Source organism: Piliocolobus tephrosceles, chromosome 8, assembly GCF_002776525.5.
Source record: "Piliocolobus tephrosceles isolate RC106 chromosome 8, ASM277652v3, whole genome shotgun sequence".
Lineage (NCBI taxonomy): Eukaryota > Metazoa > Chordata > Mammalia > Primates > Cercopithecidae > Piliocolobus > Piliocolobus tephrosceles.
This window is the reverse complement of record NC_045441.1, coordinates 139,427,701-139,453,537: the sequence shown is the minus strand read 5'-3', so window position 1 is coordinate 139,453,537 and position 25,837 is coordinate 139,427,701. Positions and strand designations below refer to the sequence as shown.

General features: G+C 57.7%; 2 protein-coding genes across 3 annotated transcripts; both read right to left on the bottom strand.

Moving 5' to 3' along the window:
- Nucleotides 1-701: 701 nt before the first annotated feature.
- ASIC3 (acid sensing ion channel subunit 3) lies at nucleotides 702-8,249 on the bottom strand. Its single transcript, XM_023225505.1, has 12 exons — nucleotides 6,075-8,249; nucleotides 3,995-4,872; nucleotides 3,162-3,312; nucleotides 2,817-2,944; nucleotides 2,479-2,668; nucleotides 2,337-2,393; nucleotides 2,112-2,259; nucleotides 1,551-1,642; nucleotides 1,390-1,469; nucleotides 1,215-1,286; nucleotides 978-1,036; nucleotides 702-882 (listed from the first exon to the last, which is right to left on the bottom strand). The coding sequence occupies exons 2-12, from the start codon at nucleotides 4,526-4,528 to the stop codon at nucleotides 804-806; spliced, it is 1,590 nt and encodes a 529-aa protein (XP_023081273.1). The 5' UTR covers nucleotides 4,529-4,872; nucleotides 6,075-8,249; the 3' UTR covers nucleotides 702-803.
- A 237-nt stretch (nucleotides 8,250-8,486) lies between these two features.
- Nucleotides 8,487-25,741, bottom strand: ABCB8 (ATP binding cassette subfamily B member 8). 2 transcript variants are annotated; one of them, XM_023225503.2, is made up of 16 exons: nucleotides 25,555-25,741; nucleotides 20,201-20,513; nucleotides 19,695-19,850; nucleotides 19,524-19,618; nucleotides 19,293-19,398; nucleotides 18,268-18,429; nucleotides 18,064-18,149; nucleotides 17,861-17,958; nucleotides 17,382-17,487; nucleotides 13,490-13,523; nucleotides 13,155-13,291; nucleotides 12,868-12,962; nucleotides 12,548-12,681; nucleotides 11,667-11,814; nucleotides 9,825-10,075; nucleotides 8,487-8,844 (listed from the first exon to the last, which is right to left on the bottom strand). In XM_023225503.2, exons 1-16 carry the CDS (start codon nucleotides 25,647-25,649, stop codon nucleotides 8,704-8,706), a joined length of 2,157 nt encoding a protein of 718 aa, XP_023081271.1. In that variant the 5' UTR covers nucleotides 25,650-25,741; the 3' UTR covers nucleotides 8,487-8,703. The 2 variants fall into 2 exon arrangements, with proteins under 2 accessions (XP_023081271.1, XP_023081272.1); XM_023225504.2 differs by lacking the exon at nucleotides 25,555-25,741 and having other exon boundaries at nucleotides 8,490-8,844; nucleotides 20,356-20,490.
- Between the last annotated feature and the right edge of the window lie 96 nt (nucleotides 25,742-25,837).

The following is a 25,837-nucleotide window of genomic DNA, read 5'->3' as shown; positions in this document are numbered from 1 at the left end:
CCCAGGCCTGCAGGCTGGCTCAGGAGAGCCCGAAAGATATGGTTCCATCAGGAACACCCCTTCCCACTCCCTGTTTGTCAGTTTCCCAATGTTTGGGGTACAGTGAAAGACAGGGAAGTTGGGCCTATGGCTGGGGCCTGGTATGTCCTTACTGGCAGGAAGGGGAAGGGAGAGCTCCCCCCACCCCCACCCCCACCGCCTCAAGCCTTAGGCCTTTAGCTCTTGTGGGGAGGCTGGGGAGACAGAACTTGTTGGTATGGAGACAGGCTGTGTGCCACACTTGGTCCCAAATGTGGGAAAGGAGTCAGGATATAAGGCAGGACACAGGTGTTCTTGAAAGTGGAGTCACCCCCAGTCTTCTCCCTGCCTCTTCTTGCTGGGCTCTGGGCAGAGCTTTCTTTCAGTTATACCTTTATTGCTGACTGTGATTCTGCGCTCACCCCTAAGCGTGGGCTTGGAAGATACCTGTCCTCCCTTCTCTCTAAGATGTCAGTCGGCTAAACTCACTCACACTGAGCTGCAAATGGCTGATAACCTCTTGCTACCATTCTTCCCTAGAGATTCATGGGGGTTCACGGGCCCAGCTCCACATTTCAGAAGCCACCTCCAGGTGGATGATGGCTGGCAGAGGACTTCCAATGCCTGAGTTGGGCTGACCTTGGCTCGGCTAGTCTCTGCCCTGTCAGAGAAACACCTGAGGCTGATGCATTAGGACTTTATTTGGGGTGAAGATGGAAAAGCTACGTGCAGGCTAGGCATGTCCAGGATGTCAGGGTGGGTCTCCGAGGACACAAACAGCAGGCCTAGAGCCGTGTGACAAGGTAGCAGGTGCGGTGGGAGGCGGAGAGAGTCTTGGTGACGGCACAAGGAGGGGTGGGAGGTCTTCGGAACAGAGCAGAGTGCTGGGTGGGAACCAGCACACCCGCTGCCCTGCGCCTGTCCCTGCCCTCCCTGGATTTTAGGGGCCACTGTGTTACCTGGGGCCCAGGCTGAGGCGGGGAACTTGGGTTCGATGGCTGCCCAGCCCTTCCTGAAGCTGTGGGAGGAGGAGAGGGTCAGAGGTGGGGTCTGGTCCTCCTCCCAGGGACCAGTTAAGGTCACTGCACACCCTCCTGCCTGTTTCTCCTCAGCTTGGGTGGGATGCTGTTCTAGGCTTCAGAGGTGGGGCCTAGAACCCTTGGAGCTGGCAGGGGCTCCAGAAGAGGGGCTGTTACCAGATTGGTGCTGGAATGCCTTTGGGAGTGCCTTCGGTTCCAGAAATATCCCAGGACCTTGTCTCGGAACACCTGGAGGCAAGCAGGATGGGAGGTGGCCAGTGTACGCCTTCCCCCTCATCCTAGGGGCCCTGATTCCCACCTCCCACCCCCTGCAGTGGGGGCCCTGGCCCACCTCACAGAGGTAGTCTAGGATCTCGAGGATGGTGAGCAGGCTGGCCCCGATGAACAGCCCCATCTGGCCCCCAATGTCGCCTGTGGAGACAGGGTCACCCTTCAACTCACAGCCACCTGCCTGCCCACACCTCCCCAGCCCTGGGGGCCCTGCACACACACCAAGCAGCTCCGACATCTCATAGGCCTTCTTCTGTTCCACGGTCTCATAGTTGAGGGCCTCGAAGAAGATGTCCAGGGCCAGCACATTCTCCCTGAGGACAAGAAAGGCCTCAAATGTGTGTTGGCCACTACCTGGTACCCACTGCTGGCAAGAAGCAGCTGTGGGTTCTCCCACCCCTTTCAAGAACCCTGGGAGGGGCTGGGCGCGGTGGCTTACACCTGTACTCCCAGCACTCTGGGAGGATGAGGAGGGAGGATCTTGAGGCCAGGAGTTTGAGACCAGCCTGGGCAATATAGCGAGACCCCCCTCTCCCCCATCCCCCGCCGTCTCCATTTTTTAAAAGTAAAGATTTAAAAAGGAAAGGGAAAAAACATCCCTGGGAGGAGGCGTCAGCATCCCCCGGGGGCAGAAAGGTTAAGCAACCAGCACGGAGCCCCAGAGCCAGTGAGGCTGCGGAGGCTGCTCCGCCCGGGCTGTGTGCACGAGAGCTCCGGCTTGCCCCGCTCCGCCCCGTCGGGAGCCCCCGGCTCGGAGGAGCCCGCCCGCCCCGCGCAGCTCACGCGATGTAGGCCTCGCTGCGGTTGAGCTTCCGGGCCAGGAAGCGCGCGGCGGCGCGGCTCGGGATCCGCACCATGGAGAGCTCCTTGGCGTAGCGCGTGCTGGCGCACGGGTTGGGGCAGGCACACGAGTCCTTGCGAAGCATGGCATCTGCGGGCCACCGGGCCACGTCAGCCGCCAGTTGGGCGGAGCGGGGCGGACGGGAGGTGGGGGAGGCTTGCCCTTACCTATGGCCGGGTGGGCACAGTTCTTGTACTGCTGGGGGCTGCACACTGGCGTGTCGCCTGCGGGTGCCGGGGAGATGGTTTCAGGAGCAGCCCCAGCTCTCTGGGCCCTGCCCACCATGGGACGAAGACCCCAGCCCCTCACCTGGCATGTACATCATTCGGCAGCCGCACTTCCGAGCCACGTAGCGGGTTTCGCAGGCCAGGCGACACCCCATTAGGGTATAGGGAGGGCTGGGGCTGGGGGAGCCTATGGGATCAGAGGGCTCTGGCTCATAGTTGGGGTTCAGAGATGCTGAACTGCAGTCGCCCCAAGGCGGTGGCAGGAAGCTCAGCTGTGGGGGGACAGGGTTAAGGAGACTTCCCAGAGAGCGTGAGAGGTCAGCTGGGGAGAGGCCCCTGGACAGGTCTGAGGAGCTGAAGGTTTAGGGCCCGTGGTGGTGTGGGCTTGAATAGTGGGTGTAGAAGCACACGGGAGGGTACCTGCTGCTGCTGGCAAGAAACAAAGGTCTGGTAGCCCGGGGACACCCCCAAGCCCAGCTGGTCGATGATGGGCGGCTCCTCCTGGCTGTGGATCTGCACTCGGATCCCCACCTCAAAGGGGGTCTCCTCTGCCGGAGAGGGACCTATGAGGCCTGAGACCCTGTGGTCAGGTCTCCTGCCCAACCAGACAAGACCTCTCACTGCAGCCCCCTCTCCCCAAGACAGGGATGAGCCAGCCCAGCCCCTTTCACAGGTTCTGGGGGACACCCTGACACCTCCTCTCCTTCCCCTAGCCTTTTGCACCCCATCCATGCCCTCCCCCCGCCTCATTCGTGTGCTCCCTACCATTGTCCCTCCACACAGGTAGATATTCCTCCTGCTGCACGTCCAGCATGATATCCAGCCCATTGCCCGTGCCACCCCTAGTCGTGGTGAGCAGCTCTGCCCCATCGGCGCCAGAGTTAAATGTGTAGCACTTTCCCATCCGGGTGAAGATCTGGGGTGGGCAGACAGGGTGATGGCCATCTCCCCCAGGCAAGCACGTGGTCATGGGACCTCTCCCCACCTCCTGGTGTGTTTGCATCTCTTCTTTGAACACTGAAGCCCACATCTCAATGCCCCCAGCCCCACGCTCCACGTGGGCACAGGTTGCAGGATGTTCTTGGGAGCCCATCAACCCAACTCCTCCTCCCCGCCAGTCCCCACCAAAGCCCAGGGCACATCCTACAGGTTTTTCCGTGTTTCTCTGGAGACTGGGGGAAAAGGAAGTGGGCCCCTGTGGCTGTCCTCCGGGGCTGGCAGTATGTTGAAAAGATAGAGGGAAAGCAAGACCCCCTCCTGGCAGAGACAGGGGTCTTCTGCCCCAGAATGGTCCCACCAGGGAGGACCTCCAGCCTCAGAAGCAGGGCCTCCATGGGCCAGACCTCAGGCCTAGGGCCAGCCAGGGTCAGTGTGGCCTCACTTGCTCCCCCCGGGCTGGGAAACAGAGACAGCCCCAAGGAGGACAGCTTCCTGGGCTGCACGGAGTGGCACTGGGGGGTGGGGAGTCCGTGGCTGGTAGGAAGGAAGAAGTCTCCTGGCTTTGGGGGAGCCTACGCTGGCTAGGGGATTGTGGGTGCTGGGCAGGGGCTGCTCGGCTCTCTGGGTCCCTGGCAGGACAGGTAGGGAGGTCAGCTCACCGTGGTGAAGTTCTCAGGCCCACAAGGTTCGCCACGGAAGCGACAGTCCAGCAGCATGTCGTCCAGGGAGTGCCCAGCACGGGCATAGAGTTGCGCCATGTCAAAGGTGGGACTGGGCATGAAGCTGGGCGGTGCGGGGGGCCGGCCCAGGGCACGCAGGAAGGCGGGGTGCTCTGCGGGATCCAGGCCCAGCAGCGCAGACCCAGCCCAGTGCAGGTCGTTGGGCGTTAGGCGCGAGCGGCGCAGCGGGTTGATGTTGCACAGGGTAACAGCTGGGAAGACGAGCCGGTGGCTTTCTCGCTCATCCAGGGCAGTCTGGTGGTGGAACTCTCTGTAGTAGCGCACTCTCTCAGCCACCTGGTAGAGGAAGGTGGCCACGGACAGGACCACGGCCACTGCCCACATCCCCCGGCGCAGGCTCAGGCTGCCTGGCCCGAAGACATGGCCCAGCCCGTGCATCGAGCACTTGCTGGCAAACACGCGGATGTCCGAGGCCGGCCGCTGGGCCTCCTCTGGGCCTGAGGTGGGCTTCATGGCTAGAACCCAGGAGGGGGGCCAGCTACAGAGGCTTGGAAGGAGCGAGAGAGGGTCAGTCAGGGGGCTGAGCGGGTTAAGATAGGATTCAGGGGGCCAGGCAAGGAGAAGAAAGGAGAGGGTGGGAGAGAGCCAAGGTTGGGAGGCAGGGAGGCACTAGCCTGACAGGATTGGAGGAGGTAACCTGGCCGGTCAGGTCCCACTCAACCTTCCCGAGGAACAGGCAGTGGCTCCACTGGGCTAGACACTGGGCTGGGGACTCCGCAGCAGACCAGGTGGGGCACAGCTGACCGTGGCAGGCAGGGGCTGCGGAGTGGTGCTGAGGTGGTGCTGAGCCGGCGCTGCTGCAGAGGATTGGGTTTCAGCAGTGAGGGAGGAAAGGGGGCCGGCAGAGCAGTCTGGGGGGGGGGGGGGGGGGGGGCCCCGGGGCCCCAGGCTGAGCCATTAGTGCAGCATGGAGGGGGGCATGGCTGTCCAAGACGAGAGCTGCCAGGAGGAAATCACAGTGATCCCAGGGAGAGCTCGAGGGAAGTCCAGGGGTAAATTGAGCCTAGAGGTGCCTTGGAGGCCCCCTAGGCTCTGAGTTGCAGCCCCTGTACACCAGCCCCGAGGGTCGGTCGCTGACCCCTGGCCTAGCTCCTCCCTCCTTTTGCCTCTCCGGCCTTCCCTCTAGCTTCACCCAGGATCATCTGTTCCTTCCCAAAGACCAGAGCTGGCTCTTGGCCAAACTGAGAAGTGGTTGGAAGGTTGGCATCGGCGAATCTCTTCTTTCTGTGCCCCCACCACCTCAGCCTACACTGGATGGCCAGGGCACTCTTCACGTCCCACTTCCAGGGCCCGTCTGTTTCCTAAGTGTCCCTCTCTCCCTAGGGAGTCAGAGCCTACCTCCCCACACTTAGGCCCTCCTGTTGAGAATGTCGGCCTCTGCAATGGTTTTGGGCTCACCTGCCACCCCACGTAGAACATGGGTGCCCCACCTGCCACCGTCCTGGGTACCACGGATGCCCACCTGCCACCCTCCTGGGTATAACATGGGTATTCTGTGATTTCTCATTTTACACTGCTATATCCAGGACCTGGAAAACCTTCATTTTTCCAAAGGGCTGCATACCACCCAGTATGTGCACACACCAGTTTATTGAATGACTGCCCCACTGATGCAATGGGGGTCTCCAGTCTTTCCATTACAATGTTGCTGTATCATCACACAGATGTGAACTCCCAGGACGACTGCTGGGCCAAGAGACCGCGGGGTTGGTAATCTGATAGATGACACTGAATTTCCCCCACAGGAGTCATGCCATTGTGCACTTCCACCAGTAATGTGGGAGCAGGCCTGCTTTGCATGGGGCTTTTCTAGAGTCGCTGTGTCCATGGTGTGAGACAGCGAGCCTGCAGAAGGCAGAGCCAGCGTATTATCTGACCTAAGATGCTTCCAATGATCCAGGGTAGAAGGTAACGGGTTGGGGGTGGAGGCAGGCTCCCAGAGGGTAGGCAGAGACCTCCAGAAGGCCGTGTTACGTAGTGCAAAGTAGTGCCAGCTGACCTGAAGTGGGATGAGGACACTGTGCTGATCCATGGTCCTGGAGATGAGGTGTTGCCCAGCTCAGGGCCACAGGTGCCAGCCCAGGAACACCTGAGGTTCTGGGAGGAAGCCCTGGACCTGGGGAGGAGAGCCAGGCAGTCCTCATCAGTGTCACACTCTGCATTTGGCTAAATGGTCATCTGCCCCCACGTATCTGGGAGTGAGGTGACATTCCTTGTAGACCTGTGGGAAAGCCGGCTCATCTCCATTAACTTACTAAAATTTATTTCTGTTCTAGCTTTGCCTAAAAAAGCACCTGAGGTCGCCAGGCTGACTTTGGTGGGCTTTTTTTGACCATGAGTGGTAGAAACATGGTTCCACCAACCAAATGTGTGCACACACCATGCTGCAACTGCTGGGCCACCTGTCTGTCCTCTCAACAGGACACAAACTTCATGGGGGAAGGGACCGTCCGCATTCCCCATCGTGGGCTCAATGGCACATGACAGGTGCTTGATTAATAAACATTTCGGAAGGACTGAGTGAGTGCCATGGTTACAGCACAGGCGTACCAGTTCCCCAGAGCCACAGCGCTGTGCTTTGCAAGTATTGTACTGTAGATGATCCCACTCAACACTCTCAAAACAGGCATTCACCATCAAGCACAGCCAGGCTCCCGCTCTCCACTGTGGAGCTAAGGCCGAGGCGAGGTTAGGAAGATGGCACGGTTCTTGCAATATAGCTCTTCCAGCTGGACTAGCTGTGAGGTTTCACTGCTTCTCTAGGGGGCGGGTAAAGGGCTGGATTTGGAGAAGCCATCCAGAAGATATAAATCTGGTGACAGAGGCATCTTGGGCAGCTTGAGGCTGGTGACTGAGCGGGTGAAGCAGGAATCGCCTTGGCTGGTTGCCTGGTGAGGGAGGGGTCAGGTCAACAAGCAGGGCCCCGGCAGGGCTTGTGGACTCGCCAGAAGCTAAGGCCCTACTCTGCCCTAGGGAGGGGTTTAGCTGTGAACCAGCCCCAGGCTCTGCTCCTGGGCCTCCACTGCCTAGAGACATAGCCTCTGGTCTGTCAGAAAGTGGGATATCAAATCAGGGTGGATGTGGGCCTGGGGTTTTTGGATGGCTTGTCCCCAAAGTACCATCTAGTTCTAAACCATACCCACAAGAGCCTGTGAATCCCACTCTGGCTCCTGCACACAAACTTGAGCCACTGCTGCCTCTTCCAGGATGGCCTCCCAGCAGCATCAGCTGCTCCATCAGTGCACTGCACCACACCCCTGAAAGAGGGTACCATCCTTCTTTACGCAGGATAAATCCAGAACACTTGGCTGGCTGTGAAGGTGCACCGCAGGCACCACCTCTTCTCCTGCCCAAGGGAGCAGGGCCCCGTGTGGTCCCACAGCCTGGGTGTCACTGGATGGGGGGAAGGATCCCAGTAGGAAGTGACAGTGGCACCAAGGTGGGGAGGGCTGGTGTATCTGCAGCAGTGCAGGGACACGAGGTCCTGCTGGGTGCCAGTTCAGCCAAGGCCCTACTTCTGTGCCTTTCCAGGCCCCTCAGAAGCCAGCTGAAGCGTAGCCCCCTCATCCATAGCCTCGGGGCCACAGGCGCCCATCACTCAGGACGTCTGCCTTCCCCTTTCAAGATGCGCCTCCCAGAACTTGCGGTGGGGGCGGGGCTGGCCTGTCCACAGCCGCGCCCTCCTGGACTGATTCTGTACTGGATTCTGCAGTAGTTGCTCCATTTAGTTCTGTACTTGTCAGCATTGTGGGCAGGAAGCTGAGAGCTTCAGGTGGGCATCAGTCCCTCCCATCTCCTTTAGAGCTGGGTGTTCCTGGTATAGATGGAGGCTGGTCCACGATCTCAGTGGCTGAAAAACTCCAGGCACACAGGGCAGGGTCGGTGGAAGACAGCCAGGCAGGCTGGCGCCTCTCATGGGAAATGGCCACCGTGGCCCTGTCCCTCCTACCCTGACCCAAGTGTTGGGCCCTGTGAGGCCTGTGTCCCTTGGGGGTGGGGAGGGGAGGTGAAATCTAGAAATCAGGACGTGTTCACTGTGCAGGGAGAAGGCAGGGAGGCTGTTTGGAAGATGGGGACTGTGGGTTCCGGGGTGAGCCAGCTGATAGGCTCCTTCTCCCATGGTCCAGTGAGGCAGTGGGGACACAGGAGAGGGAGTCAGTCCCCAGTCTAGGGAAATGAGGTCCTAGCAAGGGTGTGGGAAGAGCCTTAGGTTTGAATTCCCAGGCCCACTTCCAGACCCTGATTTTTAAAAACTCCCTGGAGCTACAGGCCTGGTCAACTTGAGGCTGCTGGGTGGGGCAGGGAGACTGGCCAGAACGTCTCTGAGAGGTCTGGAGGGGTCTGGGCAAAGGGAGAACAGAGTGGGGAACTCTGCCTCTGCCCATTGCAGCCCAATGACTCTGGCAGACTCTGGTGGGAGGGAGGCAGCCGGCAGGACTAGGGAGGGGAGGGAGGGATTGGCCTCCCCTGCCAACCGCTCGGCCCCGGCTTTATTGTGAGCAGGAGCAGCCGCAGTGACTCTCCACATGCTGGCCCTCCCGGGGCCTCAGTCTCCAGTAAGCTCCCCGCAGGCTGAGCCCCAGCCTAGCACTGATGCTTGGCAGCGACCACACCTCAGGGGGCCCTTCTCAGGACTTGTGCTGCTGGCTCCTGGGGCCTTCTGGCTTTTTGGGCGGTGGGGCCACTGTCCTCGGGGCATCCAGGGCCTGCCTCCGGATGAGCTCGGCGTACAGCCCGCCTTTCTTCAGGAGCTCTTCATGGGTGCCAGCCTGGAAGATGGGAGGGAGGGGCGAATGGTTGCTCCAAGGCGTGCAGGCCTCAGAACGTTTGGAGGGCTAAGCCTCCCTATCAGCCATTGGGCCCAAAGTCACTTAGGCCAGTGTCCCTTCTGGGCACACTCTGAAACCAATGCCCAATCTGAAAGGAACCGCCACTGGCATGCTGCATTAGTTACTGCCACTTCCCCACTTAGCTGAATTTTGGAAAAACATGATTCCCTGTCCCGCTTACAGAGCCCAAGGCTCCAACTCAGGATCCATCTCCCTGCACAAGCCCCTCAGCCTTGGCTTGAATGAGTGGCTGTGAACCAATGCCACAGAGCCTCCGGGGTCCTACTTCTGACTCCCTGCACTGGTTCCTTGGTGCTGCTTCTTCTGTAACTGATACCCTGGGCAGCCAGCCCTGTTCCTCGCTCACAGTACCATACTCTTTCTGTTTCCTTTTTGTTTTTTTTAGACAGGGCCTCATTCTGATGCCAGGCTGGAGTGCAATTGCACAATCATTGTTCACTGCAGCCTCAACCTCTGGGGTCAAGTAATCCTCCCGCCTCAGCCTCCAGAGTAGCTGGGAGTACAGGCACATGCCAACACATCCAGCTAATTTTTTATTGGGTATTTTGTAGAGACAGGTCTCGCTATGTTGCCCAGGATGGCCTCAAGAGATCCTTCTGCTTTGGCCTCCCAAAATGCTGGGATTACAGGCACACGGCTAGTACTTTTCCTTTTGATCCTGGGAGCTGATGGTGCAACTATACTATCCCAGGGGACAGAGGAAGAAACTGAGGGCCTAAGAGGCCAGGGCTTGGCTGAATGCAGGAACTCCTGACTCTACCTGGGATGCTGCTTCCAGAATACAGCCCCGAAGGCCCTGGGGCCAGGCCACACCTTCGTGTAACTCATTGCAGCATTGTGCCACTGTTCGTGATGAAGCCATCCTCAACCCACTGATCCATGCCCCCAGGACGACTAACCTCCCAGACACGGCCATCAGCCATGACGATGATGCGGTGGGCCCCACGGACGGTGCTGAGCCGGTGGGCAATTACCAGCACCGTGCGGCCTGCACTGGCCCGGTCCAGGGCCTCCTGCACAACCCGCTCAGACTCTGCGTCCAGTGCGCTGGTGGCTTCATCCAGTATCAGCACCGTGGGCTGCTTGATAAGGGCTCGGGCAATGGCCAGGCGCTGCTTCTGGCCCCCAGACAGGGTGGTGCCCCGTTCACCTGGGAAGGGAGGGGCAGAGCAGGAGCCTGAAGCTGTGCACTTGAGGTTGGCCCACAAAGGGGCACAGGGTCCTTCCTGAACTCCCATCAAGATCCTCTAAGTGCCCCTCTCAGCACTGTGCACCCTCGTCATGCCTCTGACCCTCCACCCCACACTGTGCACGCTTGTCCTGCCTCTGACCTTCCACCCCGCATTGTGCACCCTAGTCCTGCCTCTGACACCCCACCCCGCACTGTGCACCCTCCTCCTGTCTCTGACCCCCCCCCCCCGCACTGTGCACCCTCCCCCCGCCTCTGCCCCCCACCCCACACTGTGCACCCTCCTCCTGCCTCTGACCCCCACCCTGCACTGTGCACCCTCCTCCTGCCTCTGACCCCCACCCCGCACTGTGCACACTCCTCCTGCCTCTGAGGGTGGCGTGACACCTGCCAGCAGGGCTTGGTGCACTCCAAGGGAGTTGCCAAATGCCCCTCCCCAGCCATGGCAGTGCCTCAGGCCAGGATGACCCACACCCTGCCCCGTGCCTGCAGCTCCAAGCCACCTTCCCAGCCTCCCGGGTCTCTGTGGCTGTGGGGAACATCCAGCACCCAAACATGGGCTCTGGGGTCCAGTGACTCCAGGGAAGTGGGATTCGAAGCCCACGGAGGACAGCACAAGTGGCAGCCTGGGAGCCAAAAAGAACCTCAAGGTGACAGGTCAGTAAGGACGCAGCCCCAGGAAGGCCCAAATGAGCAGAGAGTACTAGGATCAGAGACACAAGGAAAGTGCCATCCAAGAGAGATGTGGGAGAGCACCCGGTGAGGACAGCTGGCATCTGGACAGTATCTGAACGCGGCTGGAGGAGCCATCTAGAACACGATGCTGGGCTGGACACACTGGCCCCACGGCTCAGAAGGCTGGACTCAGACTGACCGGAGTTGAGAAGCTCAGGTATCCCTGCATCTTGAGAAGTGCTGAAACACTGTGCAACAGAGCCAAGACGTTGGCCGAGAAACATGGCCCCGAAGGCTGGGAAAAGACCTGGGAGCTCCACACATCAAGCTGCAAGGTGCACGCCCTGCAGTGCCAGGCTGCGTGTTCCTAGTTCAGAACCACCAGAGTCCTCTCCTGGGGCCCATCCAGTCACCCCGATTCTAATGAGGAGAAACAACTTTAGAGATAAAAAGCTCAGGAAGGAAACAGGAGCCAGAGGGGGATGGACGGTGGAGAGGAGGCAACCCCCGTTTCTTCTGTTCAGTCTGGGGAGGTGGCGGCCTTTTAGACTCAGTGAGGACTCCAAATACCATGCATCACTGTGTCCCTGGCCAGGGGCCTGCCATATGCCCGTCGCCTTCTCCAGTTCCTCCTGGAGCCTGTCCTGTCTCTGCAGGCTGCTTGGTCTGCTGGTTCTAAACCACATTGGCCTGGACTCCCCTGTCCCCACAGAACAACTCTGTCCCCTTTGGCTGTGGTTCTGGTCTTCCCTGACACAACTGTCTTTCTCCCCAGCTGTCCCTGCTGCCCTCAGTCCCGCTGGGCTGCTCACTGCTCCTGCGGAATCCTGTGTCCCAATGCCTGACCACCTGGTTCCCGGCAGACCCGAGCACCTACCAACGATGGTGTTGTAGCCCTCGGGGAAGCTGGTGATGAACTCATGAGCATTGGCTTCCCGGGCGGCTGCGTACACCTCTTCATCGGAAGCTTCCAGCTTCCCAAAGCGGATGTTTTCCATGATGGTCGTCCCAAACAGGACAGGCTCCTGTGGGTGAGGGGTTATGGAGACAGAGTCCACAGAAACATTCTCTTTGCCCCAGAAACCTGAGGGGCCACCATGTACATCGGGACATTCCATTTGGTGGATTAGATTAGGATCTCTTGAAGAATGAGATGTTCAAAGTCAGAGGTGAAGTGAGGACGCAGAGTGGACCCCAAAAGGGAAGGACAGGTTGACCTCCTACCAAGGACCCAGAACCCTCCTCAGGGGCAGGAGTGGGAGGAGCTGGCACGGCGGGGTGCTGGGAATTGGGAGCTTGCATTTGCCTTTCTTCTGCACAGGCACTCTCCCTGGCGGGACAGGAGGCATGCCCTCTTCATTCACGGCCCTCGAAGGGAAGGGTGGACCCTCGCTGGGCAGTGCCACCTCAAGGAGAGGGAGAATAGCTGCAGGCTCAGCAACTCCGCCACGGGCTTCTCTAGACCTGGATGCTATGGGATTTTCGAGAATCCCATGGATTCCCCATCTGTGTAGACTGTTGCAAACGGGGACAAAGAGTCCCTGTTCTGGGAGACCAGGCAGAGCTGTGGCTGCTCCCAGGACAGGGATGCCTCATCCAGACAACAGCCGAGGACATGTGAAGAAGGCCAGGGGTCTCCCGAGAGCAGCAAGGATGATGACGGTGGAAAGAAAAGAAAAGGCACCTGAGGACTAAGAGGGGCAGGGCCCAGGGGAGGACGGGCAGTGGGAGCCAAGGGCTGCCCATGTGGCCCCGCACCTGGCTGATGAAGCCGACAACCTGGCCCCGGAGCCAGGAGGGGTCCAGGGTGCGCAGGTCCCGCCCGTCCAGCATCACCACGCCTGCCGTGGGGTCGTAGAAGCGCTCCAGCAGGGAAGCCACGGTGGTCTTTCCTGGGGAATTGGGTTGAGAGGGAGGGAGGCCAGGGATTCTGGGGATTGTCCCAGGAAAGAAGGCCCCTTGTGGCAGTGGAGGAAGGGACCCCACCGGGGGTGCAGGGCTCACTGCTCCCAGCCTTGCTCTGAGTGGCTGCTAGAGAAGAGTCAGAGGGTGAGGAGAAGATGGTGGGCTCCCCTTACCTCCCCCAGACTGGCCCACGAGGGCCACGATCTTGCCAGGGGGCAGCGTCAGGGTGAAGTCTTTCAGCACCTCGAAGCCGGGGCGGCAGGGGTAGCTGGGAGGAGCCGAGAGACCCCCAGTCAGACCAGGCTCCCAGCCCTTGTTGCCCGGGTCCCTCCTGAAGTCTCCTGTAGCCCTCTGAGAGGGCCTGTTTATGGGGGGCATGAAGCCAGACCTCCACCCCCGAATCCTCTCGCCTCATGCTCAGCCCAGGGACCCATCCCCACACCTGCTCACCCGTGCTGACCTGAAGCAGACGTTCTGAAACGTAACGGAGCCACGCAGGTGCTCTCTGGGGACGCAGCAGCCCCCAGACAGTGGGATGCAGGGGCTCAGGGCCATGTACTCAAAGACCCGGGCGCCTGCACTCAGCCCCCGGACCACCTGTGGGAGGGGATCCAGAGTCCGCAGAGAGGCAGGAGTGGGGGTGACCACATTATCTCCAGGGAGTGGCCATGGCTCTGGGCTGGGGTCTCCCCAGTTCCTCTGCCCGCCCACACCCAGTCAACAGGCAACTCCCACAGTGGCACATACACGGCACAAACTCCACACCCCAGGCCCTCTACCCTATTGGCCACTCACCTGACCAAACAGGACAGAGAGGTTGGCCATGGACCTGGCAGAAGAAGGAGAGAGGGTTGGAATAGATGGGAACAAGAAGAGCCAGAGAGGAGGGGAAGGAAGCCATGGTGGGGTGGGGGAGCAAGGAAGCAGGTGGCCTGCGGTCAAATGCAGACTGCTTCTGCACCATGGGGGCACGGAGCCCTGACACGCAGCAACACCAGATCGCTGAGCCCTAGCTCCCTCCTTGGCCAGATGAGGATGACAGCTGTCCCTCAGCCCAGCCCAAGCCCCAGGAGGCGGTGCTCCAGGAGGACATGGAAGTGAAGGCACAGGCCTCTGTGGGTGTCCTCCACTGCCCTGGCCTATGGTCTGCAGGGTGAGGCCTGTGCACACATGTAGGGGTGATATCGGCCCACGAGGAAGGGAGTCCAGCTGACCCACAAACTCCCTGCTGTGCCCTGAGGATGTGGAGGCCACCACCGTGAACACAGATCAAGGGTACGTGGCTCACAAGGGGAGAGCAGATCTAACACTGCAGACTCTTGGGGAAGCAATGACTTCGGCTGACATTTAGGTGGAAAAAGTGATGTTAAATCTTTTTGGAGAAAGAAGAAAACAAGACACTCGGTCACAGGGGAACTCTTGGGAGAACCCAAAACAAAATTCCCTGAAAAAAACTTTTCTCATGAGCTTGCCCTGCAGGTGAGTATACCCACGGTGTTATCTGTCTAGACAGTGGGTGGCCTCCTTTGTCGCGGCAGGGCTGGGGTAGGGCTGGCCAGCTGCCAGGAGGCTGGGGAGGAAGGTGAGTCACTGGTCCCTGACTGGCCCGGCTGACCCGTGACAGTGTGTGTATGGCTGGTCCCCTCCTTAGGAAGAGGAAAGACTGACTCCCCAGCAACCCTTCAGCTGCAGACTCACTTCTTCCAGCACTGGGGTGGGGGTGAGTGGGAGGAGCCTCAAAACCCAAAAGGAAAAGGTCCCACTGGACTCAGCGCAGTCAGCACTTGCTAAAGGGAGCAGGGAGGCACCAGGCAGGAAGGAAGCAGCCCAGTGAGCTATCTGTTGAAGAGCAGGGGAACATTCTCCACCTGGCAAAGGGGCTGGGCAGCAACTGAAATTCAAAATGCACATGACTCACTGGAGTGCGATGACCCTGCTCTCAGGGACCATGCGCTGTGGGCTACCGGCCTATTCCCAGGTGAAGCCTGGCCCTGATTCTGATGAGGCGGCTGGGCCCTGCTTGCTGTCTGTCTAGGCACCTCCCCATCTCCATCAGGAGTGCTGAGGATGGGCTCATAGGTTAGGCTGCCTGAGGCAGGTTGGGCCATCCTGCTCCCCTCTCTGCCTTCTCTCTGCTAGACCCCAGTGCCAATGCATGGGCCCTTGGCTTAGCTGGCAGGACCCAGTGGGAAACACACCAGCTGCTTTATGCAACAAACCCAATTCCCCCAAGGTGGGTGGGGAAGAATCTCCACATAGCCAGGGCTAGAAGGACCCCCAAGAGGATGGGTCTAGGGCCTGTGGCTGTGGGAGCAGCCAGCGAAACAGCACAGACAAGCCCCTGGGGGTTCTTGTGTGTGTCATAAAATTGCTGGATGGACAAGCAGTACGGTGAGAGGTAAAGTCAGAGTCTCAGCTGGGCACAGTGGCTCACGCCTGTAATCCCAGCACTTTGGGAGGCCAAGGCGGGCGGATCACGAGGTCAGGAGATCAAGACCATCCTGGCTAACATAGTGAAACCCCGTCTCTACTAAAAATACAAGAAAAAATTAGCTGGGCGTGGTGGCGGGCGCCTGTAGTCCCAGCTACTCTGGAGGCTGAGGCAGGAGAATGGCGTGAACCTGGGGGGGCGGAGCTTGCAGTGAGCCGAAATCGCACCACTGCACTCCAGCCTGGGTGACAGAGCGAGACTCCGTTTCAAAAAAAAAAAAAAAAAAAAAAGTCAGAGTCTCAGGCCCTAAAGGGGAAGTAGGGGCCCCGAAGCGGGAGGGTTGGGGCTGGACAGTACAGCCACCCTCCCTACAGGGAGACTGTCCCACCACTGCCCACCACAGAGGGCTAAGCAGTGATTTTATTAAGGGAGCCACTGGGCTTTTCTTTTGGAACTGGGCTTTTCTTGCTTTTTTTTTGAGACGGAGTCTTGCTCTGTTGCCAGGCTGGAGTGCAGTGGCGCAATCTCAGCTCACTGCAACCTCTGCCTCCCAGGTTCAAGCGATTCTCCTGCCTCAGCCTCCCGAGTAGCTGGGACTACAGGCGCACATCGCCACGCCCAGCTAAATTTTGTATTTTTAGTAGAGACGGGGTTTCACCATGTTGGCCAGGATGGTCTCGATCTCTTAACTTCATGATCTGCCCACCCTGGCCTCCCAAAGTGCTGGGGTTACAGGTGTGAGCCACCATGCCCGGTCACCACTAGGCTTCTTATGGGTCCTCAGGACTAAAACGACTGTCCTGTTCAGTGAGGCCAAAGCTCTGGTCAAGGGAAGTGGGTCAGCACTGAGCAGGGCAGGCAGTGGTGGAAGCAGCCTCCCCCAGGTCCCATCTCTATCACAGTGAGAACGCCTGAATTCCAAAGCCACGAGGGAATAGCTCCCTGGGCTGGAGGATGGACGAGGCTGCCCAGGAGGCCTGAGCCCAGGACCAGAAAGGGTCTGAATGTGTTCAGATTAGGGAGCATCGAGCAGAAATGGGGCCCACGAGGGTGTCCGTGCATCTGCGGAAATGGGAGGAACATCTCTGTGGAATGTCAGGTTTGGGGCTGAAAATGGGAGCCTGTCTCCATCCGCCCCCACTTCCTGGGACAGTACGCCCTGCAGTGAGGGCTTTCCGACCCAGTGGACACACACGCAGGGGTGCACCATGCAGCAGGGGGAGGACACATGCCTCAGCAGAATGGGGTGGGGGCCCGGGAGGAAGAGCAGGGGGCTTGTTGGGGAGGGAGGGGGCGGCAGCGGTGATGCACGGTTGGTGGAGACAGGTCTTCACCCTTTGATGATCTGCTGCAGCATATTTACTATCTCATTATTTACGATATTTATGTAGAACTGCTTTTGTTTAGCTTGGAAAGAGACAAGAACGGGGAGGCCCGCCTCGAGCCGTCTGGTGATCGGCTCTGGTCACCCCAGAGGCTCAGCTGAGCGGGTGGTTTCGGACCAACGCAAAGCAATAAGCTATGAGGGTGGGGTGTGTGGGGACAGGGGTCAATTTGTCATCCCTGGAAGTGGCAGGCATAGGGAAGGGCAGCTCACAAAACCTGGCAAGGATGGTCCTTCCATGCAGGGAATGTCACAGCCTACAGCGGAAGAGAATTCGGACAGGCTGCAACACGGAGGAAGCTGAGGACACAATGTGGAGTGACAAAATGCAGTCACAAAAGGACACAGTCTGACTCCACTTATAGGACGTCTCTAGAGTTGTCAAATCCTAAGGACAGAAAGCGCAATGGTGGGTGCCAGGGGCTGGGGGAGGGCGAATGGGGATTCGCTCCGCTCTGCCAGATAAGAGTTCTGGAGACGGACGGCAGTGCCAGCCACACAGCAATGTGAGTGCGCCCACTGCCAATGAGCCGCATGCTTCAAAATGGTTAAAATGCTGCATTTTATGTTATGCGTACTTTACCACAGTTAAAACAAATTTTTAAAAACCTGTCAAGGAAATTTCTGGGTCCTTTGGAAGGCTGAAGATGACAAGCACCTGCCTGCTGCAGCGCCACTGCCCGGCCGGGAGGGTTGTTATGGACCCTGAGGGGCTCTCTCTCCCCGACCCTATGCATCCCTGGGGGAGCTGGGCAGGCCTGGAGCCGCACAGCAGTCAGCCCCCAGAGAAGGCTGCACCCGTGTCCGTTGACCCAGCAGGGCTCTGGAGGGTGGCAGGGGGATCTGTAGCGATGGGAACGGCCCCCACTTACCTTTGTACTGTCTGGGAAGCCACCAGGAAGGACATGAGGTCTCCTCCTGTCAGCTGCTGTCCGGCCACAAGGGAGCCCCCAATAAACAGGGTACCCAAGACCATGCCTGCAGGAGAGGGTACAGTGAGGGAGGACGAAGCAGGAGCAGAGGAAACAGCACTGGGCCTGCTCTGCCAGTGCTGTCTGTGAGAGTCAGGTGAGGCGCATGGCTGGTCCCAGCCTTGGCTTCCTCCTTGGAAGAGCAAGTCGGGGTGGGCACGCCTCCATGGCCTCCTCGAGGGTGGCCCTGTGCGTTCCGCATGGAACCCCATAGCTGGGTTGGGACATCGGCGCCCTCCCTTTACCTGCGAGAGTTAGCAGCTGGCCCGAGGCGAATGCAGGCAGCCAGCAGATGGAGGGCGGGCCTTCGCCTGCCTTGGCTGCTCCCAGATCCTCCCCAGCCCACAAGTGCCCCTCCAACCCCCAACTGGCTCACTCACAGTTGAAGGCGATGTTGGAAAGCCCTTGGAACAAGGCGATGCCCCGGCCCAGCTCCTCTGCCCGGCAGCGGCACGCTTCCAGCTCTGCCCCGTAGCGCCTGGTGAGAGAGGCCAGTGCACTCAGGAGGCAGCTGGGCTGGCACGAAGGGTGGGCAGGGTGTAGGGGGCATCTCTGCTTTGTGCTTGGCCCTCCCAGGACTCACTCCTCTTCCCGCTGCTCCATGGCGAAGGCACGCACAGTCCGGACGTTGCCCAGGGCCTCATCTGCTACGCCCATTGCCCTGGCGATCTGCAAGGAGTTCAGGAAACGGGACAAGGAGTCCGGGTTGGGGAGAGAGAGGAGTTCCAGGGAGCGGAAAGAGAGACGGTGTGGGGAGAGTGAGGGGGATGGTCAGGAATGCCGGTACCTGCTCCTGACACTGGCGAGACAATTTTCGGAGGCCGGAGCCCATCAGGGTGCCCACTCCCATCAGGGCTGGTGTGGCCACCATCAGCAGGAGCGTCAGGCGTGTAGACAGCATGGACAGGGATACCAGGCAGCCTGCCACCTGGGTGCAGCTTCGCAGTCCCTAGGGAGGGGGAGGGAAGGCGGGAGGCTACAGCGTCCGCACCATGACAGGAAGGACTTTTCCAAGGGTCAGCGGGCTGTAGCTCTGCACTCCCAAGGCCAAGGCCCCAGGTCTTGGCCCCTGGGAGGCCCAGTGGCAGTCCACTGGTCACAGTACATAACCCTAACTTGGCCAGTTTGGGTGCGAGCAGCAGGCCTGAAGGGGCCGAGCGAGAACGTTATGAACTGTGGCATCCTTCCCCTGGACAAATCCCAGCTTGCTCATCTTTCTGTTCTAGGAACTGGACAAAGAGAACCGCGTGGCAGTACACCAGTGACCGCCTAGGCCAGTGTGTGGCACGATCCCGCAGCCACAGAGTCGGTGGGGGAGGATAAGGGGAGGGCATTGGTGTTAGGTAGGCAATGGGCGTAGCAGACGAGGCCCTGGGCAACGTCCAGACTGTGTGTGCCTTCGCCATGGAGCAATGGGAAGAGGAGTGAGTCCTGGGAGGGCCGAGCACAAAGCAGACCCTCTGTGCACGCTCAATGCTTGTCAGCAATCCAGGCACTCTGGGGACAAGGCAGGAGAAGTGATTTTGCTCTTGCCAGGAAAGGCTCTTGTCTGAGTGCTTGGGAAGGCTTTCCAGGGAAGATTCGGCTTCAGAGCAGTGGAGAAGCAGCCTGTACTGACCTTGGACGCTGCCTCTACACTTTCCTTCCATGAACTTCCATGGTCCCTCACCCACGGCCTCACCAGGCAGTGGGCTTCTCAAGTCAGCGTGCGCCTGTCAGCCCAACATCAGGACTGGGGCGGGCAGGGCTGGCCTGGCGAGTCCACGTGGGAAAGTGTGTGTGTGGATGTGGAGGGGCCACTGGGCCACTGACCTGGGAGATGACGAGCTTGAAGGATGACTTAAACTCCTGCACGTCAGTCGTCAAGCGGCTCACCAGCTGCCCTGTCTTATTGGTGTCAAAGAAGGCGATGTCTTGTCTGGCATGGGACATGGACCAACAAGGAGGGAAGAAGAGGGAGACGTTACTTCAGGATGAGGCCCCACCCCCAGGCCCCCTCGGACCATCAGTCACCCCAACTCTGCACCCTGCGGCTGGCAGTACCGGAGCAGGGAGCTGAAGAGGGCCCTCCGCATGTCCACAGCCATGCGCTCGCCAATGTGGGACAGCAGCACCAGGTACCCGAAGGTCAGCAGTCCCTGCGAAAGAGCCCAGTGCACTCAGGGATGCCTCGGGTGGCTCCTCGGCGGCCCCCAGCCCCACTCCCAGCTGTACCTGGACACCATAGAGGATAAGCAGCTGGGTGCTGAGATTCCGGGACTCAGTCATGAAACTCCCCATGTGGTCCCTCGTGTACTTGGCCACAATCTCTACCAGCTGGCCCAGGAGCAGGGGGATCTGCACATTCACTAGCGCCGCACCCAAGGCCAGCTGGAATGGGGAGGCGGAGGGTACAAATGTTTTGAGTGGGGGAGCCACACTCCTCCCCATCCCCAGCCAGATCTTGGTTCTTCCTCTCCCACTACTGAGCCCTGCTCTAGTCCAGGTCGTGGCTGGTCATTTGGACCGACATCAGTGCCTCTCAGAGGTTCAAATCCTGGCTTCCAGCCCCCACGGACCTCTGCACATCCAGCCACCCAGTGTTGATGCCCCTGGCACCCTGGCTAGCCCTCACTGCTCCCGTGAGCTCTCCCCTAAGAGGCAGCGAGGCAGGAATGCCATCCCTTTGTAGCTCTGGGTCCTGCCCTGTCCCCAGGATGGAGAAGTGGGGAAAGCCTCACCACGATGGCTACCCCCAGAGCCAGCAGGTGGGGGCGCAGAAACTGCCAGAAGAGCTTCCAGTTAAAGCGAGACCCCACGACACGGGGTGTGGAGCTGGTAGGAGGGGCCTCTTCTGCCTCACAGAGGGCCACAAAGTAGAGGCGGGGACACTTACTCAGTATCACGGGGCCTAGCAGGGCTCCCCCAACCCAGCACCAGGCAGAGGGGCTCTGTCTGGGAGCTAGAGGGGCGCGAGGGAGGTGGGCCCAGAGCTGGGATCGCAGGTGGGCCACGGCCCGGAGGAGAGTGGAGCTGCGGTGGCCATCAGAGTACCTGTAAGGAGAAAGAGGCATGGATGGCTCAAGGCTCCAACTGCCCTCCAACTGACCAGCATACCCACGGGGCTCTGGCCGAGCCCTCTGGAAGCAGCACTTCCTCTTCCTTCAGGCCCTCGCCCCTGCCCTTCTCAGGGCTCTTCTGAAGCAACTTCGGTTTCTAAGACAGACGTCCACGGGCAAAGTCACAGAGGAACGAGACACTGAGCAAAAAATCGAGTCTTAAAAGTCTCATTCCCCTGGGCGCCTCTCAGGCCACACCCAGCCAGCCAGGGTCCTCGCAGCCTCGACTCCAGGCTCTGACAGAAGCACAGACTGAAGAACTGGATAGCACATTAGATGGCCACACACTGCCTGGACAGGAAGGGGCCGGGGGTTTAAGGGACGATGGTACAGAGGTGAGGAAAGAGAGCTGCTCCTGTGCCCGGCACTGGACTTGTTCACAGCAGCCACCAGGGCAGACATGGCCCCACCTCCTGGGGCTAATGGGCCACTTCCCTTCATCCTCACCTCCCTGGGAGGGAGGTGCCATTATTCTCACTTGACAGATGAAAAAAATCATGTGGAGCTAAGAGAGCTGAAATAATTTGTCCGCAGGCTGTAGAACTGGGACGAGCAGGGAATCAAGTCTGCAGTCTGACTCCAGCACCCAGACTGTCTGTGCTCTGCCAGTGTGCTGCGTCTTCTGACGTCCCAGGCCCATTACCCTACCTCCCCTCCCTGGCCTGGGGCACCATGGACACACACTCCTTCTCCACAGCTGAAGGAGGAAACAGAGAAAAATAAAAATTCTAATAACTTATCTTGTCATCTTGAATAGGCCAATTACCTTCTCTTTCCTTCAGCTGCCACATCTATAAAATGCTAACGTTGATTCCACTATTCTAAACAGTTTTTTTTTGTTTTGTTTTTTTTTGAGAAAGAGTCTCGCTCTGTCACCCCAGCTGGAGTGAAGTGGCATAATCTCAGCTCACTGCAACCTCTGCCTCCCGGGTACAAGGGATTCTTCTGCCTCAGCCTCCTGAGCAGCTGGTACTACAGGCACGTGCCACCACACCCAGCTAATTTTTGTATTTTTAGTAGAGACGGGGTTTTGCTATATTGGCAAGGCTGGTCTTGAACTCCTGACCTTGTGATCCACCTGCCTCAGCCTCCCAAAGTGCTGGGATTACAGGCATGAGTCACTGCACCCGGCCTATTCTAGACATTTTGAACCTACTGTGTGCAGGTGCTCTGCTTGGGTGATGGAGAGGATGGAGATGAACATGACAGCTGAAGTAACTCCCCTCACGGTAGTCATGCTTGAGTGCAGGAGACTCACAGTTAACTGGAAATCGGAGGCACAAAACAGCTTGAACTCCTGCTCCTCCTTCTCCTCAGAGGGAGTCAGGAAAGGTCTTCCAGGTGAGGCCTGAGGGGAACAGGAGGCCAGGCACAGGTGGGGGTGGGCTATAAAGGGGAGAGCTCTAGGCACAGGGAAAGTAAGTGTGAGTGTCTGCAGTGAGAAAGGATGGGAGAGAAGTTTCAGGAATTGTATGGCTGAAGCCTGGCCTACAAGAAGGGAGAAGAGACATGAGACTTGGGGGGAGGGGCAGTTTTCTAGTTCTTATAAAGCTCCTGGACTTGGGGGGCAATAAGGGTCGTGGTGATTTTTAGGACAAGATCAGGTTTGCATTTTAAAGATCACAGCATGGCCAGGTGCAGTGTCTCATGCCTGTAATCCCAACACTTTGGTAGGCTGAGGCGGGTGAATCATTTGAGGCCAGGAGCTCAAGATCAACATGCTGAAACCGTGTCTCTACTAAAAATTAGCCGTGTGTGGTGGTGTGTGCCTGTGGTCCCAGCTACTTGGGAGGCTGAAGCAGAGAATCACTTGAACCTGGGAGGAGGAGGTTGCAGTGAGCCAAGATCGTGCTACCGTACGCCAGCCTGGGCAACGGAGACTCTGTCTTGAAAAAAAAAAAAAAGATCATAGCAGAGGGGTGTGGGCTGGAGGCAGACAGGACTGGTTGTAGGAAGCAGAAGTTATCCAGCCAGGAGAGGAGGGTGAGATCTAGAAGATCTAGGTGAGGTTACTGATGGGGAAAGGCTTTAAAAAAACAATAGTGTGAGCTTTTCTCTTTACCATCATGGCCTTTCACACCCCTAGACCCTTCTAATTGCAGTCTTCACCTCATCCTTCCCTTGCTGTGCCTTTTGCCTACATGAGGCCTTCTCCCACCCCATTCCAACGTGCCAGGTTTTTATGTCCTGTTTTCCACTGTGTTCTTGTTTCTAGCATAAAGATAGAGATGCTTACTCTCCTTCTGCCTTGTGTAACTGTCCAGTTTTCCCATTACACCATGTGTTTCTGAAAGGCAGGAAATTATATCTTAGATAGCACTGGCAGAACTCCGGTATATAATAGATGTTCTGCAAATGTTTATGTTTGTTGAGCACATGCATGCCCTCATTAGAGGCGCAGGACAATCTGACCTAACTACTACAGGGTTTTGCAAATGTTTACACTTACTGTGGCCTACAGCAAGAAACAAATCTTACATTGCAACCCAGTACAATGAGCACATACATACCACACAAAATGGAAATGCTTCACAAAATAATATTTTCTCTAATTTTTAACATGCCCCTTCCCTCCCCTCCCCTCCTCTCCCTTCCCCTCCCTTTCCCGCCCTTCCCTTCCCTTCCTTTCCTTTCCTTTATCTAAGACAGGGTCTCACTGTTGCCCAGGCTGGAGAGTAAGTGGCGCTATCTTAGCTGACTGCAATCTCCACCTCCCAGGTTCAAGCGATTCTCCTGCTTTAGCCTCCCAAGTAGCTGGGACTACAGGCGCCCACAACCATGCCTGGTTAATTTTTGTATTTTTAGAACAGACAGGACTTCACCATGTTGGCTAGGCAGGTCTCGAACTCCTGGCCTCAAGTGATCTGCCTGTCCCGGCTCCTCAAAGTGCTGGGATTACAGGCGTGAGCCACCACACCTGGCTAATTTTTGTATTTTTAATAGAGATGGGGCTTCACTATGTTGGCCAGGCTGGTCTTGAACTCCTGACCTCCAGTGATCTGCCTGCCTTGGCCCCCAAAGTGCTGGGATTACAGGTGTGAACCACTGTGCCTGGCCTACATTTACATTTGTTTGTTTGTTTGTTTATTTATTTATTTGAGACGGAGTCTTGCTCTGTCATGCTGGAGTGCAATGGCGCAATCTCGGCTCACTGCAACCTCTGCCTCCTGGGTTTGAGCAATTCTCTTGCCTCAGCCTCCCGAATAGCTGGGACTACAGGCGCGTGCAACCACACCTGGCAAATTTTCGTATTTTTAATAGAGATGGGGTTTCACCACGTTGGCCAGGCTGGTCTTGAACTCCTGACCTCAGGTGATCCACCTGCCCTGGCCTCCCAAAGTGCTGGGATTATAGGCACAAGCCACCGCGCCCAGCTTATATTTACTTTTAAATGGTCCTGACCAACTGAATTCATTTCATAATCTATTGAAAAATACTGACTAATGAACACATATATACTTGAATATTATTTGATGTATTTCCTTGGGCTTTTCTCTGGTTTTAATAATATCTACATCCTTCCTCTTTCCTAAGGACTGTTTTTAAACCTTTCAATAATTTAGCATGGTCTTTTTCCAGCTTCTTGCATTGTCTCCAAACTAACACTCCAAGAAAGGCTTGGTCATTGCCAAGAGCATATGGATTACTTCCCAGCACCAATATTTCCAGCTCCAGCTCGATCCAGCTCTTGTCCTCCTTCAGTCAGATAGGCTTTCCAAATGACACAACTCCATATCCACCTGCCCTTGGGAATCTTCTATCTGTTTGGCCCCCAAGTAATTCGTTGTAGGATTAGAAAGGACAGCTAGGTGAGGTGGCTCACGCCTGTAATCCCAGCACTTTAGGAGGCCGAGGCAGGCAGATCGCCTGAGGTCAGGAGTTCAAGACCAGCCTGGCCACCAACATGACGAAACTCCATCTCTACTCAAAATACAAAAATTAGCCGGGTGTGGTGCACGTCTGTAATTCCAGCTACTTGGGTGGCTGAGGCATGAGAATTGCTCGAACCCAGGAGGTAGAGGTTGCAGTCAGCTGAGATCACGCCACTGCAGTGCAGTCCGGCCTGAGTGACAGAGCAAAACTGTCTCAAAAAAAAAAAAAAAAAAAAAGGAATCAGTCCCTTCTCATAAAATATTTACATTCCAGTTGTAGTTTCAGGGTCCTTGTTTGTTTCCCACCTGTCTGTCTGTCTGTCTCTCTCTCTCGACCAACCTGTGTAGAGTGTTTCGCCAAAAACACACATGTACAAGTTATTAGACTGACTTTTTTTTTTTTTTTTTTTTTTGAGATAGAGTCTCTCTATCACCCAGGGTGGAGTGCAGTGGTCGTGACCTCGGCTCACTGAAACCTCCGCCTCCCAGGTTGAAGCGATTCTCCTGCCTCAGCCTTCCAAGTAGCTGGAATTACAGGCGCGGTGCCACTAATCACGGCAAATTTTTGTATTTTTTGGTAGAGACGGGGTTTTGCCATGTTGGCCAGGCTGATCTCAAACTCCTGGCCTCCCAAAGTGCTGGGATTACAGGGGTGAGCCACCGCGCCCGGCCTATTAGATTGGCTCTTTATCCCTGCTGAACATCTCTAGCTCTTCTTCGACTCACTTTGAATCCTGGGAGCACCGCTACATTAAATGTCTCTTGATACTAATAAGAATTTTCGTCCAAGTCGCCCAATCAACTCGGGGTCCGGGAAAGGCGACCCCTGGTCGAGAGCGCAGACTGGGCGTAGTCACAGACCCGGAGCGTTCCCTCCTTCTGGCTGACACACCGATGCAGACGCCGGAACCTCCTGCTGGCGCCTGGAGTGTCACTATAAATAACTGAGACCAATACCCGCGGAGTGACATTCCACCCCGGCAGGCCTGGCCTACAGCTCCCAGCAAGCCTCGCGCGAGCCCGCGGACTCCATCTCCCGGCGGGCCCGGCACTGCCTTGCCGGCCGGTCAATGGCCCGCGCTGAGTAGGTTTTTCCCTTTTTACCTGACAGCTGAGAATGTCTGGAAGCGGAGGGGCACTAGCGGCCTGCCTGGGAATGGGCCACCCCGAATCCCGACCCGAAATAAATGCACCAGCATGCTGGGGCGCGAAAACAGGAGCAGCCGGCAATAGCACTTTCACCCTTATCCCATTGAGGGCTCCATGTTGGCTCCCGCCCTCATCCCGACAAGCCCCTCGCGCCTTGGCGGTGATTGGTGAAAAGACACATCAATCTCGCTTCAAGCTGTGACTGGAGGGTACGTTGTCAGCCCCCTCCTTTCGGAAC

Coding starts and splice junctions, on each gene's coding strand:
- ASIC3 (XM_023225505.1), bottom strand. CDS start 4,528: ATGAAGCCCACCTCAGGCCCAGAGGAGGCCCAGCGGCCGGCCTCGGAC. Junction 2,945..3,161: donor ACCTGTGTGGAGGGACAATG/GTAGGGAGCACA, acceptor CCTCTCCGGCAG/AGGAGACCCCCTTTGAGGTG. Junction 883..977: donor CGCCTCAGCCTGGGCCCCAG/GTAACACAGTGG, acceptor TCTGTTCCGAAG/ACCTCCCACCCCTCCTTGTG.
- ABCB8 (XM_023225503.2), bottom strand. CDS start 25,649: ATGCTGGTGCATTTATTTCGGGTCGGGATTCGGGGTGGCCCATTCCCA. Junction 13,524..17,381: donor GCTTCCCAGACAGTACAAAG/GTAAGTGGGGGC, acceptor TTCTTCTGCCAG/GTCCATGGCCAACCTCTCTG. Junction 12,963..13,154: donor TTTCAGAACGTCTGCTTCAG/GTCAGCACGGGT, acceptor GGCTCCTCCCAG/CTACCCCTGCCGCCCCGGCT.